Consider the following 22,137-nt stretch of genomic DNA (forward strand, 5'->3'; position numbering starts at 1 on the left):
AAGAGGTAACACATTACATTTCTGTAAATACACATTTGTTACATGGGTTTTAAGGATCACTGTGACACCAACTGATGTACTTACTTTTTTAAAATAGTCATAATTTTAGTCACATTTATCAATGCTTGTTTGTGCTTTATCAGAATACAAAAACATGGAATTTCATGCAAAACTACACAACGGCTATCCACATTTGTCAAATAAGATAAATATGGCAAAATCAAAATAACTAAACATCCATGCCTTCTTTAACCCTTTCTTGACAGACTCACTATAAAATACAAGAGTTTGTCTGCACATTTGCACACATCAAGTATTTATGCTATAACTTTTAATGAGGTATGTGAATGTTCATAACATTTGTAGACTTTTATTTGTGGTTACATGCAAGTCTTTTGTTACACAGAAAGTAAAACTTTTGTAATTAAATATTTTTACACAAAAATCAGTTTGTGAAAACAGTCTGTTTCATTACTAGTCCAAGTGTAAAGGGATTTTTTATACCATTAAAAAATTATTTTTTGTCCCCAAAATCCCAAATATAATTTGTGTAACCTTTTAAACTTCCTAAATACATTTCAAACTTACTCTTCTGTAAGACTTTATATTTCGTCTGTTACTTTCTCTACCCTAACTACGTGAGATCTGTCTATTTGACTGACCTCGTAACACCACACAAAATTAGGAATATAAACTATGCTTTTTCATTCTAGAAAAACTGTGTTTGGTTCATTATATAAAGCAACATCTTTGCAAATAGAAAATGAAGAAGGTTCTTATTTTATATTCTAGCTTGTCAATATTGGTAATTATGAGTTCCTAATTTGTATGAAACATATCTGGACATCACAAAAATAATTTAAACCAATGCTGCATTCAACATACAACATACAAAAAATCAATATTTAGGAGTGCTGTTTTAATTATTACTATTAAATTAAGAAATTAACTTATGTATATTACTAAAATCTGAATTATAATCTACAGTTTGATTCCAAACTTACTGACATAAATACATAAAACAGTACTTTAATAAAATTTTGAACTAAAGTCAACAAGCGTGATGATGTGGCCTTTGATCCATGGTGATAAGGTTAAACAGTTTAAATAAAATAAACATATCAACATGTTCCTATTGTGTTCTAACATCCTTATGCCCCAGGAACAAAACTTTACATACAAGTTCGTCTTACTTTGCATGTTTTGGTAAACAAATTACCAGATGAAATTAAAATATTTCCATATCACAAAGATGATCAATAGAACAAACATTGGGAAATTTTGTAAATACTAATAAATACATAATAAACCTTCTTATTTGAGAATTAATCTGGTTTAACTGAATACAAATGCAAATAAAATAATCATAACTGATGAACAAGTAACAATAAAAAAGAGTGAAAGGTATCAGAACCTAAATGTTTTTTCCACACATCTTTGAATGCAGATAAAGTTATTCAAAGTTCTAAAACTTCGGTTATTCATCAACTTACGTTACAGTTGCTAATGCAGGCAGTAAATCCTTCCTGGTTGGTCTTTCCTTGGGAGGAAAGTTCTTCATTTGTAACTCGGAATGTACTCAGAGTCTCCTTCAACAAACTCCGTGGAAAACTGGATGGAAGCTTATCCCATTCATCAACAAGGTGCTTCATCAGAATACTAAAAATACATAACACCCATTTCCTTTATATTTTACTATTTTCTGGTCAAAAGTAAATTCTGAAATTTTAGTCATTATAAATAAACTTTATATCAAAATGAGCTTACTTATAAACCTTTAAGTTATTTCTAAATAAATATACATTTTATTTGCTTACATGTAAAATTCACAACCAAAACAAGTTAGTATAGTTATTTATTCATGTTATTCAAAAACCAGAACACTAACAACAATCAAATAACAACAATTATGTAACTACAGTTAATATCAAATATGTTAAAATTAAACAATGCATAATATGCACACATATCCTTTAAGATGCACGCATAAGTAGTGCTTGGACAATACATGGAATATCTAAATGTCGAATTTCTGCATCAGTCTAAATACAGTTCCAGTACTGAATTATAGAAACAGAGTTGAAGATTGAGATACTGTTTACAGTCTGAGTAATACATGCAAATTTTCAATAATTAATAAGCACCACTGTTTTGTATCTCTCTACAATTAATATCTTAATTGTTGTAATTACATTGGTTAGTAAATCACAATATTCAAGATTACACATATATTAACCATTACTATGAAAGATGGCAGTTATACAGAGTATCAAAACACGACACTTATGGTTACACACATATCTATCATTAATATTATTTTACTAGCCACTGTACACCGTATTCATAGTTGCACTTACCTGCTATGTACAATATTCATATCACACCACTTACTATAATTACATTTTTGTATTTAAACCCAATAACAATAAATACTAATACTTAATGTTAATATTACAACTATTATCAGAAATAAATAAACATTGAAGTCAAGCTAAGCACATAACTTTATGTACTTGCAATGTAATACCAACAAATACACAAACTAAAGTTCCTTAGACAACACACACAAAAATAAGGTATTAACCTGTTCAGTGCCATATACAAGATAACTTGTCCAAGCCAATCGGTAACACAGTGCCATGGACAAGTTAATTCATTCTCAATAATACATAACTTCAACGCTAGATGTCAGCACCATACATGCATTTGACCTACTTGCAAATTGTTTCACTTTCAATCCAAAATGGCATCACGAAAAAGGTTACAAATTTAAGAAGCATTAGAGTTGTATTTTGAACTTGGTTCGGAGTTGCCATAGAAGCTGAAATACTTGGCGGTCAACAGGTTAAGACCAATTTTTTGTTAAAGCATTCTTATACTTTCTTGTAAACTAAATACAATGAAAATAAGTAAACTATTGAACACATGCACATTGTAGTCACTCAAGATACATAAACAGCATATACTAGAATACAGTACCTGGACTGAACAAGGTGCTTTGTGTAAAGTTGTCTCCAAACGCTATAACACATCTTGTCCTGGATCAAACACGTATCCAGACTTGACAGGAGCTGCTCATATAATGAAACATGTTTGTATGAAACATTTGTAGTGTATTTTCTGATGATAAATAACTACAGTATCTCAGAAACTAGGAGGACAAGTACACAGTTATATTTCCAAATACTTCGGACCTAATTTTTTTTTCAGAACAGTTTGTGAGCTGTCAATAGAGGGCAGTGCATAAATAACTTAAGTTTTCTGAGGAAATAGCGTATATTATTTAAAAATATGTAATCAATGGATTTTGTTCCACAATAATAACGAAAGTTTCAACAAATGAAGAAAAACAAGTGTAAAACAGCCACTTTAAAACCATTCTCTCACCAGCAACTGTTAACTAAATACCAGAAATATAAATCTTAATTTATGAAATTTCATCGAGTACACTCAAAAAACGCAAAGGTACTAATAACCATGCAAATGCTTCAAACAAAGTGAAAACTCAACATTACCAATTTTCTGAAAATATAAATAAAAAAAGACACTTAAACAAAATGAGATCTTGACATAAAACAAAAGTGAGATGTGTTATTTTCAATAAAATAATGGTCGAAAAATAACAGTTCAAAAGTTGCACCCAATGCTAGGAATATTTACTATTGAAATAAAATTGGAATATTTACTGACAACTTTTATTTATATTACAGTATGTTTTTATTTGAAAATTTTATTGATTACCTTTGTCTCTTAAGTTTTGTATCACCAATTTGCATTGACAAAACCATTAACACTGTAAAAGGTCTTTGTTGTTGTTGTTGTGTTTACATTATACAATCTTCATTTCACTGTACTTCCAAATGTAGTTAATTCAACAGAAAATATCTTTCACTTCATGTGCTGTAATGGTCCACTTTTACATTCCTCGACTCCAGGTTTAATCATTTTACCTTATATTGTCCTTCACAAATAATGAATACAACAAAACTAAAACTAGTCAATTGTACACCACGTACTTTGAAGTATCCACTTCAATAGTAAGCAACTTGAAATTAAATGCTTCTTTTTAAAAGTGTTAGCCAATAACAATTCAGTATTTTCTTAACAGAATTATAATTACAAAAAAATGTTTAGTGATATAAAAAACATTAATCTCAAAAAATAGATTTTAATAACGTTAGCTTCATAAAAGACCACATGCTGAAAGGTCTCAAATACAAGATATGCAAGTATGAACATTGTTTAATATCTGGTCAATCACCTACAAATTACTACTTGAAAAGAATACATTGTGCATTATAAAACATATAAACCTAAAGGGAATAAATATACTATAAAGTTTTCAGGTAACATATATTGTAAAGGTTGGCAACATTATTAGTCCTAGCTAGCTAAACAGCAAAAACTTTTGTACCCACTCTCTTAATGCTAGTGTATACACTAAACTTAACACTGACAGAAGTAATGTCAAATACATAAATCTTTTGTTTTATTATTTATTTTCACGTTTTGTTTATAAAGCCCAATAAATAAAAAAATCTGGAAAAACTTTCATAACCATGTGAAATGTTCTTCCAAACTCAGATGAAGTGCTTGTTTGTTTGTTTGTTTTGGAATTTCGCAACCATGTGAAATGTTCTTCCAAACTCAGATGAAGTGCGCCTTTACCCGCTAGGCCATGCCGGGCCGCAGATGAAGTGCCCAAAAGATACTGCTGAAGTGCCAAGCTCCACAGAAAAGTAAAAAAAAAGTCACATGTACACAAACTGTGTATTATACACTCATAATGGGCATTATTTCATTAAAAAGAATAAAAATATAATAAGAAAAAATTAACTTCTCTATTTTAATTAACAAAAACTTCAAAATTTATAACTGCTTAGCCATCAATAAATGAATGTTAAAGTGAAGAGGGCATGTAGTAGTATGCCCACTGTGACAATGTTTAGTGACTGGAATATCTTTGTTTTGGTTGTTTTGTGGTAATTAAAACTTTCCACTATTACAAAATATTCAATTAAAAATTGATGTATAGCACCATATATTTAAAGCATTTTCACAAACCTTTTCTAAAAAAATGTTAATTTGTATTTTGAATACACAATTAGTATTTTAAAATCAAAACAAACCTCTTTTTGTAAAGCCGGTGAACAGGAGTTATGCAGCCTTCGCAAGTAAGAAGGAAAGAAACTTCTGTAATTACTTTCAGGACTAGTTCCATAGCTTAATGCCTATAAAGATATTCAACACAGATTGTTTCAGAACTGTGTTATTCTATTTTATATCCTAGAATGCATTTTCAAGTTGAATTTATGGGATTTCATTCTTTTAGATTTTGTACAAACTGTAGAATCTTGTCAGCAGAGATGATCTCATGTACAATTGTTTAAAATAAATCATTTTTTTCATTTTCTTTTTCTAATCATATTTGGTAAAAAAAAGTTTATAGCTCCAGCTTGTAGAACTTAAAAATATAATCTTGAATAGAATTGCAAATAAAAAACACAATTAATCTAAAATTAACACTTCAAAAATGTCATTAAACAAGTAAAAGATAGGACAAAACATTAAAAATATTTAATAGAAATTAAACATAGGTTTTAAACCCTAGACAAGTGTAAATTCAGGAATAGAACATTAAAAAAACAAAGTCTTTTCAATAAATGCACATTATAGTGAGAAACCACTGTATTATGTACAATATAACAAAAGAGGAAAATTAATAACTGAGAACTTAGATTCTAAAGCTTAAAAAGACACTCAACCCTTTAAGTACACAAATGTTTGTACGGATAGTGTCCAGGCACAAATAAATTGGTAAAATGTGCAATTCTTAAAATTAGTTTTCATATATGTTGACAAGACTTTTTTTGATATATAAAATACAATATATATCACAGAATTTAGTTTTTTTGGCTATAATGTGTACAAAAGCAATCCTCCAGATCTACTTTGCACCCAGGACACCATGTTGTTACATATTTTCTCCATGTTCATGTTTGGTATTCCTCCTGCATACATAGCATATACACTAACCTTTTTCCATAGTTCCTGTTGGAGGAACATGTGCTGGAACATGTATTTTCATCAAATTTAAGGCAAGTAGTCTATCTATATTTTGGGTTGATTGTCATCCACATCATTTCACAGTTACTGTACCATATTTTTCAAGCAGTTGGCTAATTAATTTAATAGTGAAATTTTTATAACTAATGCATTATTTCCTGGTTTTACCAGACATAAATTATACAAATTTAGCATCACAGATTTCCTTATGCATTTTCTGTAGTTATTTGCATGTCTGCTTTATCAATCAAATGCATATTAAGAGTATAGTCTTATATAACATCAGGTTTCCTTACTGGTTTATTAATTTTATGAATGATTTTGTCACTGTTTTCCACATTTCCTCCATGGATGGTAGTGAGCATGTGCACATCACGCTTGTCATGCCATCTAAGTGCCAATAGATTTCTGCATTTCATTCTTACCATGCAACAATTTTCCTCAAAACTTGTTTTTAATATATGAAGAAAATGGCCCCTGTCTTCATAGTGTTATCGGTCTTCATTTCTGACTTAAAATACATTCAGTGATTTAATGTGCTAACAAAACTAAGTTGCTTATTACTTGAACTTACATACACTGAGATCACTGGAACAATGGAAACAAATGTTATATGACTTCTAATTGTAATATTGAAATTACTTTTAAAATTTAATATATTTTATCAACAACCAACTGATAGCAAATGTAAATCCTTTTATTATTAATGATTCACTTTTACCTCTTCATACTGCTGTTGTTTTTCTTGGATATAGGTGAAAATCAAAAACTAAATACTTTAACACACCATTTAAATTTAACATTCATTTCAGATTAAAAGGACCTTTACTAGAAAAAAAACAACACTTGTTTTGAAATAGTGATGAGTGAACTGAAAAGAAAAGAATTGTTTTTAATATAACTTTACCAAAGACCATCACAGGAACATCATTCTATGCTAGAAAATTGAAACATACCTTCCATATAAAGTTATATAGAAAACTTGTTACTTAGAATGCGATTAAATTCATCATGACCTTAACATGCAGTGCCTTTTACAGGAAGTTCAATATGAATACACTAAACTTACATACCTTTAACTTTGGATATAAAGACTGCAGTTTCTTATGCAAATTATCAGGTAGGCCCGTAGAAGTGAAGAGAAAGTCGAAAACAGAGAAAAACTCCCGAACTCCTAGAACATCGCTAGCAGATTTAACCTTTGGATGCATACTAACAAGAATATTCAAAAGCATAATTCTCTGTTAGGAAACTAATGATTTACAAACGAGCATTAGGAAAGCATTCAGAAGGAAATGTTTGTCAAGGAAAAATACATGCTTGAATGAAAAACAAAACCTAATTTTCATGTTTGGTTTCCTACAGTGCTAACTGTTGTTTCATGTGATACAGTTCTTTGAATCTACTTATTTTACCTATATTAAATTTAATTACAATTTCAAACACTTAATGTTATGTTAAAAAATAAATGAAAGAAATAGCTCTTGTATATTCATAAAACAATCTCATAGCTTAAATTCTACTCTCCTTATGCCATGCCCCAGGCTATCATATTACCCCAGAGCATCCCACAAAATCATATTATGGTACACTCCTAGGAGTGTCAGTGTTTCTGGAACATCTGGGCCAAAACAACTGAGGTATAGCCCTCATCAAGTCTAGGGCATATGAGAGAAAGATTTTAATGGTCATAAATGTAGATTAGAAACAATATAAAAACATGACAAAAAATGACGTCTTAATGATACGTTAAAATCGAGTTTAACATGTAGTTACCTTTTGAACTTATAAGTCAGGTATCTAATTTCATAATGTACACTACAGTTCTGTGCACAACCCAGCCATAGACTCAGTGATGTCGAGAAAACCCACTTGTAGAGAAATATATATGCAAAAACGGCTCGTTTGGGTTGAGAAAATATTTTACATAGAAGAGCAAACAATGTTTCGACCTTCTTCGGTCATTGTCAGGTTCACAAAGAAAGAGGTAACTGACCAGAAGATGACCACATGTTATACCTTTATACCCATTTAATAAAATAAATAAAATTATATATTCAAACATCTAACACTGCCCTCTACATTCCGACACTCAGTTAAACAACCCCTTCCAAACATGTGGTCAGCTTCCGGTCATTTACTTCTTTCTTTGTGAACCTGACGATGACCGAAGAAGGTCGAAACATTGTTCGCTCTTCTATGTAAAATATTTTCTCAATCCAAACAAGCCGTTTTTGCATATATATTCCAGCCATAGACTGCCATGAAAAGACCTATCACTCAAACACAGAATACAAATAGTATGAAAACAAGAATTAAGTTATTACACAACATACCTGAATGTCAGAAGAAATTAAATTACTTCACACGATAGAATGTTCAACCTTAAATATACAATACATTATGAAATGCAACTATAAATGGTAAAGAGTAATCTACATTTCAATGGAAAACTTACTTCAACAAGTTATCCAAGTAATCAATAGCAAACTTTGAATATGCTCTCATCCCAACAATAGGAAGCATCAACTCAAGCCAAACTGAAAACAAACACACAAAAAAGATCATTCAATTACTGAGTGAAAAACAAGCAAACTTTACAAACAAAAAAATGTGATTGCATTCAGATAATTTCTCAGATTTTAAAGCCTACTGACCTAATGATTTATGTGGTATAAAAAATAACACCATTTTATTTCTAGATTCAGTATGTTAATAATCTTGATGCAACTTAGGTTTCATGGTGGGAAAAAAAAGGAGTGATTAATAGAAATGGTCAAGTTTCCTAATGTTGCATATCAAATAAGAAAGGTCACTTTCTTTAACTTCTTCATATAATCACAAATATTCAAGGTTTGATAGCACAAACATTCATGATGAAACTTAGTGGAATGGACAATAACTGCCTGTCATAGAAACAACCATAGAGGATGGTGCTTCCAAGGTATTGCATCCTTCAAAACATTGTACGCTACACTTCTGTTTGTACAACAGGAAGTTACCGTCCATTCCACTAACTTTCATCGACACAAACGCTGCTTTTAGTGACTGTCTTAAAAGTATTTTTGTGGATCATACTTTTGACATTTGTCTACATTTGATACAACTGGTTGGCTAGGTTTTCTTTTCTTAAATTATTTACAGTGCTAATTCTTATCATGAATCAAAGTAAATTTTCTAACAAACATTACTCTAAATACAAATGTCAGAGCACTAACTGCTTGATCTCAACAACACAAAATAGCATGAAGTTTCATACTCCTATTTAAAAACTCATATTAATGAAGGGAGGCATGGATGACTTTCACTCTTGGACAGCTCAGTTCAAGCCCCAGCACCAACGTTTCTCTTCACCTTATAGTTTTATAATTATAGAATATTATTATTAGAATTATAGAAAATTTGTACTACTGTTATAAAATGCTTTCAAGAGATTTTCATAGAACACATTTAGTAAGATTTCAGTTTGTTTTAGCAGATTGTCAAATTTTGGATATCCTGGTCATTAAAAACCACATCAATGTTAACAAGTACATGAAAAATAGTTGAATAATGAAAGGAAATGATTCATACTAACAGTCTTAAAAAGAACAGTTCATATCACATTCAATTTGTTGTCTAATTAAAACTGTAACAAATCAACACTTCTGCTCATGGTCTTTTGGTAGGAATAGGTCCTTGAATACAGTACAATGCAAGCTTGCAAAGGACATCTCTAAGAATAAGTTATGATTTAATTAATATTGGAACTAAAAGATAAATATCTTTGCTGATTACATCGCACAACAATTTTTTGAAAGTTTTGCTTCCTGGAAAGTGTTTGCTGATTGTAACAGGTACCTGGTGGTTATGCACAAATATAGTTTTGGTTTTGCTTGATCAAGTAGAAATTCTGAGAAATAGACAGTTAACTGTTTATCGGCAATAACATATTTAATTGCGTTTATGTTTCTAATATGCTATTAAGTTCAACATAATTAAAAGTGTTTTGCTCCTGATTATTGTTTGTATTCAATGTCCGGTGCATCACATTGCAGTGTCCAACAGTAGTCAGCAAGCATTGATGGATTCCAGTTGCCCTGCTATTGTTTTTCCATTGTAGCAAAACTGAAGATTTAGATAAAACGGTACGTGATAAGCAAATTTGGATGTGATTTTTGTGATCAGCAGCCAAAAATCTATAAAGAGCACCCAACAGTGTTCAAGAAGCAAACACTTTGTTGTGCTGTGTTATCATAAGGTAATTTAGTCACAATTTCATGCATAACTTATCTATGTTAATTTACACATTACAGTATCAGAAAGTATTTTACTGTTTATGGAAACCAACTCGCAACATTTAAGATAATTTTGTTCACTATTCAAATTTCTTTATTTACATGTACTGTTCACCTTATCTGGCAAATGATGAACAATAAATAATCACAAATGTCTCTATCTTATTCATGACACACCCAAAGCATTCTGTACAACTTTAGGTAAGAAACTGGTTTTGTGGACCTGTATACCTCCATCCTGTTTGAGTCCAAGGAGTCTAATATCTAAACCTGAGTTCACAATATCACATTCTTGTGATTGCATGACACAGACAATACCTAGCTAGTGCAAACAAGTCACTGTGACTGTTATTTGGAAAAGAAACAAACAAACAGACCTAGCTAGAACAGATAATTCACTGACTGTTATTTTGAATACAGAGAAAGAAACAGACCTGGCTAGTACAGATATGTCACTGTGACTGTTATTCTGAATACAGAGAAACAAAAAGTACATAATGGGCACCCACAAAGTTTTTTTGTTAGTTGTTTATTTTTTGTTTTTTTTTAGGGGAGAGGGCAAAACATATATTGAGATCAGCTTTTTATTGCCAGTCAACAGACTAAAGGAGTTATGTGTGCTTAAACACAAGCTTTCAGTTTTAACATATATCACTCAAAATATTTAGTTTAACTATAATGCTAAGTTTATATCATAATGATACAATTATTTGTAAAATGTACTGGGAAGGTGGGAGAAAATACCACCCCCTCCCCTTCTTGCAAGCACCCACAGATGACACCTTGTTTTAAAATATGATGGGACTAAGTATTTACCAAATGAAACCCATTTTTTCACTATTAAGCCCATTATACAGTTTCAGCTCAGACCAACGTGTGTACATAATACTATTTACCTCAGCTACTGTATGTCCAATATCAACAAGTACAGCTACTCTTTAGATAACCATGATGAAATAATGCCTCACTACATCAGTGAGAGGATTATACATCACTCAGTAAACATTTGGACAAAACATTAGTGGTTCCATAACTGAGAAATAGTCTCACTGAATAACACTTATTTTGTGTTAAATGAGTTAACAGTTAACTCTGGTTATTTACATTCTATAATAAAATGTTTGATCATCTCAACATATGCAAAAACTGTTTCAAGTACCAATCATAAACATTATAGTTCATTTCTGCAAATACACAATATGGTAATTTTATTATATGAAAAAGAACTTTTTTTTTCTCTCAATCCTTGTAGATAAAATTCCCTTCTCATAAATATATATTCTCTAAAAAATATGTTTAAAACTAATATGTTCTGAATTATACCAGAGCAAATGCAACAATAATTACAATAATTAAAGTCGATAACAAAATAATTCTTCAAAGAGTTCACATACGGTACTTGGTAGATACTACTTTGTAAAATATTATTAGTTCTCTGACTATTTAAACCTTTCAATCCGGCTTTCAAATCTTTTGCACCAGCTTGTCCAGCAGCCCACAGAACAGATAGACACACAAGTTGACAGTTTTGGTATGACTTCCTAAAATCACTACACTAGAAACAAAAATAAAAATATTCACTACCCTATTGTTATATTTCTTTGTATCCTACTGAAAAATTTATGTAGTATTTTGTAATTTAACATGCATAAAATACACATCCTACAATTTGATAAATATTTATTATATGTCTAGTACAAGCCAAAATTGTAATAACTCACATTTTATCAGAAGTTATTAAAACATTGCTATAGAATAACTACAAGTGAAAAGTCAGTGAGCAAAAACCACGTTATTTCAGAAAGTACATGAAACTGACAATCAAAACATAACAATCTCAAAATCTCATTGAACTTACAGTGGCAGAAAAGTCATGGAATGACTGTGTGTGCTGTGTTTTAGGAGTGTTACAAAAAGTTTGAAATCAAGGTCAGCTGTAGATATACAAATTTTTAACTTGAATAACATTCAAAGCAGCATACAGAATATGATATAACAAACATAAAACACTCACTGATTAATCCTAAGTCATGAAACTTAGAAATTTAAACTAGACCTACTGAATTGTTTTTACTTTGTATCCACATCTAAATAAGACCTTACACATAAAAACGTCTTACCTTGTTTAAGTTTTTTAAAATTATTTCTGGTTTTTCATGGGCCACACATTGTAAGAACAGTCTATAACCACATGTTGGATGTCCTGAAAATTGTAAATTAAATAAATCTGATTTTTTTTTCTTTACTTGTAATACTAGTAATCATTGACTTCAAACCTTTACACATGTAACATGCAATCAAAATAAATCATTGTCAGTAGTATTTAAACAGTTAAGGGAATTAATATGTTGACATAGTTGCACTTTTCACATATGTTGGTCATTGGTAAAGTATGGGTAATGGATGGTCATGATAGAAGCATATCCTTCCATCATTAGATGTCCTCATAAAACATGTGAAGGCTAGGTTCTGTATTCCTTGTTGTTACAACAGCATCAGTTGAGATGTTAACAGAAAAAGTCCTTCTCTATCCTCAACAGACCAGATCTAAGATCTTTTGGCTTCCATATTTGTGTTTATCTCAAAAATGATTTATTTAAACAAATAGTTCTTAAAGCATCTGAACACAGTTATGTAGCATTTGCAGTATTTGTGGGCATTTCAAATGCTAATCGTATTGAGTAAATATTTGCAGTAAGGAGAATTGTGGTATATGTTCACAAAAGCATAACAAATTATTGCATAACAGTGATTGACCAAGAAATAAACACATCCACAAACATTCTTATTTATGCTAACTGCAAATGATGCTATCAAGCTAAGGAGAATGGTCATGAAAGCCTCATTAGAGAGACTGGAAATTAGATTGTCACCTACATACTAGCACTGTTACAGCAGTGACAAAACTATAGCAAATGTTTACCCGTCTCCTGTCACACTAGAGTTCTTCACACATCCAGCCTTATATCCAAAAACTTAAACCATTGCTCATAAAACACTATAAAACTTTCCTCAGATCATCAACAACATCCTACTGTGTCTCTACTAGTAACTAAACTACTAACAACCTTCTCATTTTAAAAACTAATCCATCCATTAAAAAACTTTTACTGAAAGACCTGAGATTGCATATACACAACAATTATCTATAAAATTTATTGGTTTGCTCCAGTTTTGACAACACTGTGTACTCAAGTCACACACATTGTATGATGTTCTCCTTATAAAACATCACAGCATATGACTTGTAATAATGTGGATAACAGTACTTTCATTGGTGAACTACAAGGTCATTGTGAGATAAAAAAGGTAACTGATGTATCTATACAAATCCTTCATGTGCATAAATGTTGATCTTTCTAACATGTTATACTGGTGAAGCAGATTGCAAAGTTGAAACTTTAACACAGATGGGATTATTATTGGTAATACCGATAAGCCAATCTTCTTTCTGACATTTTTGAAATGACAAAACAATATCCAGAACTCAAATTAGCCACCTTAAGGTCTGCTTCAGTTGAATAGTCCTCATATGAATGTGAGGAACATCATTCTATTTACATTCAAAGAACTGTTTCCTTCTGAGGATCAAGAAAGACTTTTTTTTCCTTTAATATTATCTCCTGTTTATTTTTCACTATTCAGTCATATACTGTGAACTTAATGTATAACACCCTACATTTTCACAAAATGTAAATGTAGTTTTGTTGTGTGTTTTTTTTTACAATTAATACTATTGCATTTACATGAAAATTGTGTTACAAACATATTTAAGGTTCAGATAAAATTACACGTATTTAGGAATCTAAAACAACTAACTAAAATAACCAACTTCATTTGACATTTTATTCAGTAAATTAATATTTTATTTAAATGTTATCTTGATAATTTTATGCATTATAAATTTCCCAATAATCCATACATTTTTATATTAATCTGCTGAATTTCACACTGTTATCATATATCAATTGTTAATTTCACACAGTACTGTTTTGCATAATTAAAAAAAGAAAAAGAAAAATACTCATGAAATTTGAAGATGATAGAAGAACTACACACAACTGAATAGAAAATTAAAGGTGAAGAGATGAAATAGTTATCAGTAGGTGGAGACAATACAATTAACTTTTTTTTTACAGAAAATTAAAGAATGGACTGGCCAAAACTCATTTTAAAACGAGATAAAACACCAAAAACAATTAAAAAGCTGAAAGAGAAAAGTAAAAAAAAAAGAATAGAAAAAGATTTGAAGTTCAAAAAACTCCACCTTCTCATCTTTTTGAAGTTTCCACTTTAGAAAAGTTAGTTTCTAATGGAAATTGAAAGTGCAAATATTACCTTTGGTGATGTCCTGTACCATTGTATGTAAGCAAAAGTCAGTAAACAATTGTAACGTCTCGGGAGTGCACATATTCAGTGTCTCACTGAGTATTTTTTGAATATCTCCTGGTAACAATGAAAGTGGGTAAGCTGAAATAAAAACAAAGATGTCTATAATACAGTGAATCGAATACACAAAGCCGTATATTTATTCAAATGCACGTATTAAAATATGTGAAAAATTAAAAATTCCACAACCTTCCCTGTAACAAAATTTTGCTCCGACTCATAATCTCATCTTCTTACTAATCTTCTACTTAAATAACCTGTTGAATTATTTTCTACACGAATCTCCTACAAATACACATCATTTGTTGAACTGTTACTCTGCATTTATATTTTTATTTAATTTTCTTTGAAAAGTTGATGATACTTTAATTATATGGAGAATAATCAGTTTACAACAACGGTAATCAAAGTCTTTAAAGCTAGTTCCTCTAGTGTCAAGGATACTCGGGCATGACTATACGCTGCTAATTGACAAGCTTCAACAAGGTCGGTCTTGCGTCACACACCCTGACAAATCTCCCATAAACTCACATCAGTGATTTCCATTCGAGCAGATCAAATATAGAAAACTCACCTACAGTTGCATTATGAACTTGATAGAAAATGACAGTTACTTTAATTTATTCTGGTTTCCCATGAACTTTCATTATCTTCAAATCCTTATTTGTTATGTATATTTTGTTTAAAGTCTCTGGAAAAACTGCTTTTACAGTTGGAATCTTCCCTTTCATATCTTAAGCCAAACTTCAGAACATTTGTGGGACAACGATTTAAAAAAAAAGTCATTTTTCCAGAATTTCCACTGCAAACATTTTTATTAGCTCATTTTCATGACTTTATAGAACTTTAAGGACCTGTACATGAGTTGTTGAAGAGCCTCTGTTCTCCAAAACATTTTATTCTTTCAATATCTTACATTGAATCATTATTACATTCTCATTTGAAGGTCAGTTTGTTTAACAAATATAGAACAATACCTGATAAAAGCTTGTGGTAGAAATGGTCGATTTAACCAAATACTTTTAACCTACAAGTTAAAGTTTCTGCTGACTGAAATATATGTATTCCAGTCAGCACTCAGTTTTAAAGAATCTTATATAATGTACTTAAATGTGATCACAACTTTCCTATAAATTTCACTGATTTAAAATTATTACCTCATTAAAATGAGGTTTTTAGAGAACTAAAAATAATCTGTTTGGTTTTCTTTAGACATAACAGAAAGGTTTGCAGAAAGAAAATGCATATATTATTCTCAGTGCTTGTAAATTATACACGACCATTTACTTTCTGAAGATTTTAATAATTATATTAGCAGTATTGTTCACTGGAAAGTTTTCTAATCCAAGTTTATCAAAACAGTTGTAACATTCATTACATACATTTTCTCCATAGGAATTTTTCCAACATCAACATAACTCATGCCATGTATATGAATGAAATATCCTAATATAGTTGATCAGATATCTAAAACTATAATACATTCACACCTAACAAATCTTGAACTCTCACCAGCAGTAGATTAACACTTGTAAACAATCACAACACAAACTGTAAAATGATTATTTAAGATGTTCATACATAACCATATAAATAACTTTGGCATTTCTTAAGTACTTCCTGATCGCAAGTTAAATGTATATTTACACACACACACACACACACATATATATAACTTACTTTTCATATGATTTGTCAATGAATTTAGGTCACAAATCAAGGTTTACTTTAAATAAAACCATATTGTACGACCAATAACAAATTGTCAAGATTTTTCAGTATATAATTAATTATATAATTCACTTACTGAAAGGCTTTCCAGTGAAAACTGGATCAGAAATATGCACATTGATTTTCTCATTGATGTAGGAAGCCAGGTCTTTCAACCAGACAGATGGTGTGTTAGGAAACTTGGTTTGGACAGTCTCAAGAAGTGAAAGGAAATCTTCAGAATTCAGCTAAAATGTTTATTGAAAACATTAGGTGCAAAAAATTAATAACCTATAAATCAATACATAAAAAAATACTTTTGACATGTTTACTGTAGCACTCATTAGATGCAGGTAGTTACATAGAAAAGTGAAAAATTAAAGGGTTTTCATACATTTCATTCCTAAGTTCAATACTTTAACATTCAGGTATGCATTTTGTTTTGTAAGGAAAAGAAGTAATAAGATATTCCAACATTCACAGTAGATTGCTTGATCTAACCCACATGATACTATGTCATACACACTTAGAGTCATGTACACACACTCCGTTAACCCTTGTACATAACATAAGAGTAACTAATAAGATATATGATATGCACCAATGTTTTCAAACAATGATTTCCATCTATATCAAATTAATGACAACAGTTGTATGTTCATGTAAATACTAGTAATATTCACTATTTGAAAATATACTCGCAGCCATCTGGTAATAAATTAACACAAGGAAAACTGTTTGCTCACAATATCAGTGTTAAATAAATGTCCATACTGGTGCTAATTCAAAATGTCACACCTTTGTAAAAAAGAATTGGACATTTCTTTAAGATATACATTCCAAACAGAACAAATCTTACAAATAAAGTCCTGAGTAGATATTTCCTAATTCCTCAGTTATGTTCTTTATCATTAAAGAACTGTTTAACAGCATGCATAAGAGTTTGTACAGGTTTCTAATTTTCAAGATACAATAACAGTTGCTCAAATTTATCTGACCCACTACTATAACAGTACTAGAAGTCAATGTAAATCAGTACCACAGTAATCACTGAATGAGAAGCAGATAGAGACATTTACACGTATTTACCATCAGCTTCACCACAAACCAAACCTATCGTTTGTACAATAATATAGTAAGATAGCCACACTTTATAACATACTGCCAGTCATCATCAATCAGAAACTATTATATTTTAATATAACCTCATAAAACTGAATCAGGATAATTTGGGTATTTCATAATGGTTCATTTCCATCACCTTTCAAGTCTGGACAAGAAAGTAAAGTAAGTTTGCCGGAAACTGTCAGTTTTACTTCACCAAAGTGTGCTGAACTGTTGTTTTTATTCTTATGGAGAGCTTTCAGCAGTTTTAGTTGAAATCTGTTTACAAGTAACAGCACACAGTCACATATTAAGCAATGTACATCTTGCATGCTTACAGGTCAATACATACACATTCACAATAACCCCAATTCTGATAATACTTTTTACCAACAGTGGTTCCTATTATTTCTTATTTTCCAAAAAGATTTTTTCAGCTTAACTCCATCTGATACTGGAAAAAGTGTGTTGGTTGTGTGTAGAAGTGATGCACACATAAAGGTTACGAACTAAGTAATTTTAGCTGAATGCTCAATTTATCATTAGAACAGAACACTATTACAGAAAATTAAAAAAACACACACTAAAAGTTGTACAATGCACTAGTATAAGGTTTATCAATGTATTACTGTAAAACATTGTTTTCCAAATGTCCCATTTTTCTGAACAGAATTCAACCAAACTGCTTGATGCCCAATTACCCTTTGCAGTTTCCACAAGTAAAATCCACACCAACCTATTTGATAATAAGATTCATATTGGGACTTTGCACATGGTTACCAGTCTTTCATCAGCCTCTCTTCCCTTTCAAACACCACATTGTCCAAAATTTGTTTTATTACCTGAGCAGCAACTTCATCAAGATTGACAGGTTTTGAATCCTTTTTCTTATCAAGAGATTTCTTTTTCTGCTGAATATGTTTTTTGGACTGGGATTTTTGGTCAGTGTTTTCATTCGATTTTTGTTCCAACGAATTCTGTTGACTTTGTTTTTTTTTCTCTTCCTGCTTCGCTTCTTTTTCCAAAAAAATATCAAATATGGTTTGACTTTCTTCAATTGGAGCTAATAAAGAAAAAACCAACAAAGGGATTATTTATTATAATAATTTATATTAGAATATCAGAATTTCCCAGAGAATTACATGAATAAGCTAAACACGAGTCATGCAGACATTAAGGTAATTATTTAAAAGTTAGTCTAGTTAATAAGAGCCAAAGGACTTTATATTATTTATCATAATAACTTAGGAGTAATGTAATTAAATATAAAGTTCATAAGAACATATGACAATGGTATATGGACAATGTCTCACTGGACAACATATCACCAGGTTTGGGAAAAAAAAAAAAGGACACTATGTCACCCAAATATTTTTATATGTCTACTTTTTTATTTATTTATTACTTTTTATAAGACATCTTGAAAGTTTGTTCATGTCAAAGTGAGAATCTAATTAGGTAGGTAATTTGGCAATTATAGTTTGTATTCTTCAAAAGAAATTACACATTGTTGCATAAAATTGGCATCATTTAGAAAGAAATCGTATAAAACAATTGTTAAAACACATTTTTTCAGTCAAATACAAGAGATTAAATTTGTTTTTAAATTATAGGAAAATACAAAAGATACTTATACAATAAAAACAATTTTGTCTAAACATAAAACAAAAAAAATGATGATTCAATTCATATAAAGAAAAACTTAGAACAATTACCCACAACTGAAACATCATTAAAATAAAATTCTTGAATGCTTATAAAACTGAGAAATTTTAGGCGTCAACTTCAGTTCAACAATTTTCAAACAGATGTTCATAAAATAAAGTAAAATGAAGGGTTTCATTGAAAAGTTATCAAATTCTGCATCGACAGAAATTAATACAAAATGAAGAATAGTGGATTCCTACAAAATCAAGTACAATATTTATAATAATTTTTTGTGCACAAGTTCACATTTCAGCCCTCACACCTAATTGATGTAAATGTGCAATTAAGAAACACTGGCCATGATTGTTACATTATTATAAACACTAAACCATCTTGAACATACAAGAAGTAAAGCAGCATTTCCCTCTTTCATCCATGCCTCACCCTTTAATAAATATACAATTTCTTGCATGCACCCACACTTTAAATTAATAAAATTGAGTTAAGTGATCAGACATAACACAAAGATACACATTAAAATACTATACATGTTGTAGTAATTATTTCTTGATTTCATATAAGGTCTTCCATGAATAAAAGTGTTGTCAAGGGATGGGTAAGGATCTCGGATTTCATTTTGAAAAAACGCGTATTGACCAATTTTTTAGTTTTTACCTAAATAAGTAGCTTTCTCTGACTGGAAGTCAACATTATTTGCAAAATTATTTGGAGAATTAGTAACATTAGTTTGTTTTCTTAATGCTGAATTCTGAAATCAAAAACATGAGATCACACAAGTTTAGAATTATAAAATAAATATCTGCTTCGAGTTAATGTATTTTTAATTTTGTTTCCAAGAATGAACACTCATGGGAGAAGTCACCATCAGTGGTACTTGGTAATGAAACCTGGTGTCAATAACTTACAGTTTTAAGATGAGAACCACAAATGAATAACTTCCTCAAACTAAAAAACAAGTTTAACTTTTATTATTTTTATTTAGGATGGGAGGTGCAGAAGTATCCTGAAAGGACCAAATGAACAGCCTAATGACTGAACATATAAAGAAGTTCTTTTTTTTTTCATTCATTATTTGTGTTTTTATGAAATACAAATACACAGATAAATATTAAATTGCTAACAACACAGCAGCAGCTACAAGGTTTCTTTGAACAGTTTAAACTAAAAACATTTTAAGCCGTACAGATCAATGAATTTCTGTTAGCTTACCAGGTCCAATTTGAACAGCTGTAAGAAATTTGCAATATTAAAATTTAACCACAACTTGTGCACAAAAATAAATCAACTTACATTAACAAATACACTACAGTCGCATTTCTTGGTTACTTACGAGCATGTTCAATTTTCGGCATGTTTTCTATAACTTTCTTCTTTTGATTTTTGCTTGATTTACCAAACCCAGGCTGATTTGAAGCATTTTTATGCTTACCAGATTTTACAACTTCCCACTTACCAACAGTAGACATGTTTCTGGAATGATAACGTTCACGTACGGTGAACTTTAATGAGCTTGCTCACGTCAGCACACTTTAATGCCACCTATTGGCATCAATATAGTACAATTATTTATTAAAGTTATAATTAGTGTAACAAACAAACAAACAAGTACTTAAATAATAATCAATATCTTCAAAAATAAAGTATCTTCAATCAGTGAGGTTTTCTTTCAGTTATTTTCATGGAGTTTGAATGAAAATTTATCACGTTCTTCTAACCTAGTTTAAACAATAATAACAAATAAATATTAAAGTAATAATATAATAAAAGATAGTTCAAGAGATGAATTTCACCATTTGGAAATACCCCAATGGCTATTCCGGCTCTGGGGCAACACATCCAAGAAGGGCACAACTTGATCATTGTGTGGCTTTGTGCTCAACAATGAAAAAATTAATTTAAAATAGCTAGTCATGTAAAAATGCGAAGAAAAATCTCGAGCAGTTGTCATCAAATACACTCATAACTTTAGTCTAAATTTTAATACAATAACACTGCACAACAAAGTTTTTGCTTCTTGAACACTGTTGGGTGTTCTTTATAGATGTTTGGCTGCTGATTACGAAAATCACATCACAATTTGCCCATCACGTACCGTTTCATCGAAATCTTCAGTTTTGCTGCGATGGAAAAACGATATCAGGACAACTGGAATCCGTCAATGCTTGCTGACTACTGTTGGACACTGCAACGTGATGCACCGGACATTGAATACAAACGAAAATCAAGAGCAAAACACTTTGAATTATGTTGAACTTAATAGCGTATTAGAAACATAAACGCAATTAAATACGTTATTCCCGGTAAACAGTTAACTGTCTATTTTTCAGAGTTCCTACGTGATGAAGCAAAACTAAAACTATATTTGTGCATACCCACCAGGTACCTGTCACAATTAGCAAAAACTTTAAAAAAAATTGTTGTGCAGTGTAATTAAAATGAATTTTAAACAAAATAAAAAATTCTATCAGCTATGATCTGAGTCATCAAATAATACATTTAATTCAACAGATATCTTTATATAAATATATATACCAAAACAGTTTGTTTCTATTTGTTGTTATTACTTTATGTTTTAGAATGAAATAATTATATTTTAATGTAATCCTCTTGGTATTTTCTTTCTGTCTATAGCAGTTAGAAGTTAAAATTTAAAAGTGGTTCTCGTTTTCTTTTTAAATTAGTTTTATGATTTAGCGTTCTCTTATATTGTTCAGCCTATCCATAAAGTTCACAGTAGGTATACGCATTGTATTATTACACTTTCCCTTAGTTTTATGTTGTGGTAGTATATGCGTGTACCTACAGTAGAGTTGTATTTCATAGTCATCATTTTTATTATTATCTTTGTTTGTGTAACAACATTATTATTTACTTTATTATTATTAGTTTGTAGCTGTTGTTTTTCTTGTTATTGTTGTGTACT

At 30.3% G+C, this 22,137-nt stretch overlaps 1 protein-coding gene across 1 annotated transcript in view; it reads right to left on the reverse strand.

Moving 5' to 3' along the window:
* The window catches only part of LOC143232886 (transmembrane protein 214-like), a 38,761-nt gene extending 18,031 nt beyond the window's left edge, over positions 1-20,730 (reverse strand). The window contains exons 1-11 of the mRNA XM_076468903.1: positions 20,545-20,730; positions 18,389-18,609; positions 16,540-16,690; positions 14,682-14,813; positions 12,464-12,546; positions 11,793-11,898; positions 8,525-8,606; positions 7,140-7,278; positions 5,130-5,231; positions 2,980-3,071; positions 1,494-1,659 (exon numbers count right to left, since the gene is read on the reverse strand). Coding sequence (XP_076325018.1) covers positions 1,494-1,659; positions 2,980-3,071; positions 5,130-5,231; positions 7,140-7,278; positions 8,525-8,606; positions 11,793-11,898; positions 12,464-12,546; positions 14,682-14,813; positions 16,540-16,690; positions 18,389-18,609; positions 20,545-20,680 — 1,410 coding nt within the window. The 5' untranslated portion in view covers positions 20,681-20,730. The remainder of the gene's footprint in view (positions 1-1,493; positions 1,660-2,979; positions 3,072-5,129; positions 5,232-7,139; positions 7,279-8,524; positions 8,607-11,792; positions 11,899-12,463; positions 12,547-14,681; positions 14,814-16,539; positions 16,691-18,388; positions 18,610-20,544) is intronic.
* Between the last annotated feature and the right edge of the window lie 1,407 nt (positions 20,731-22,137).

Source organism: Tachypleus tridentatus, chromosome 11, assembly GCF_004210375.1.
Source record: "Tachypleus tridentatus isolate NWPU-2018 chromosome 11, ASM421037v1, whole genome shotgun sequence".
Taxonomy (NCBI): Eukaryota; Metazoa; Arthropoda; class Merostomata; order Xiphosura; family Limulidae; genus Tachypleus; species Tachypleus tridentatus.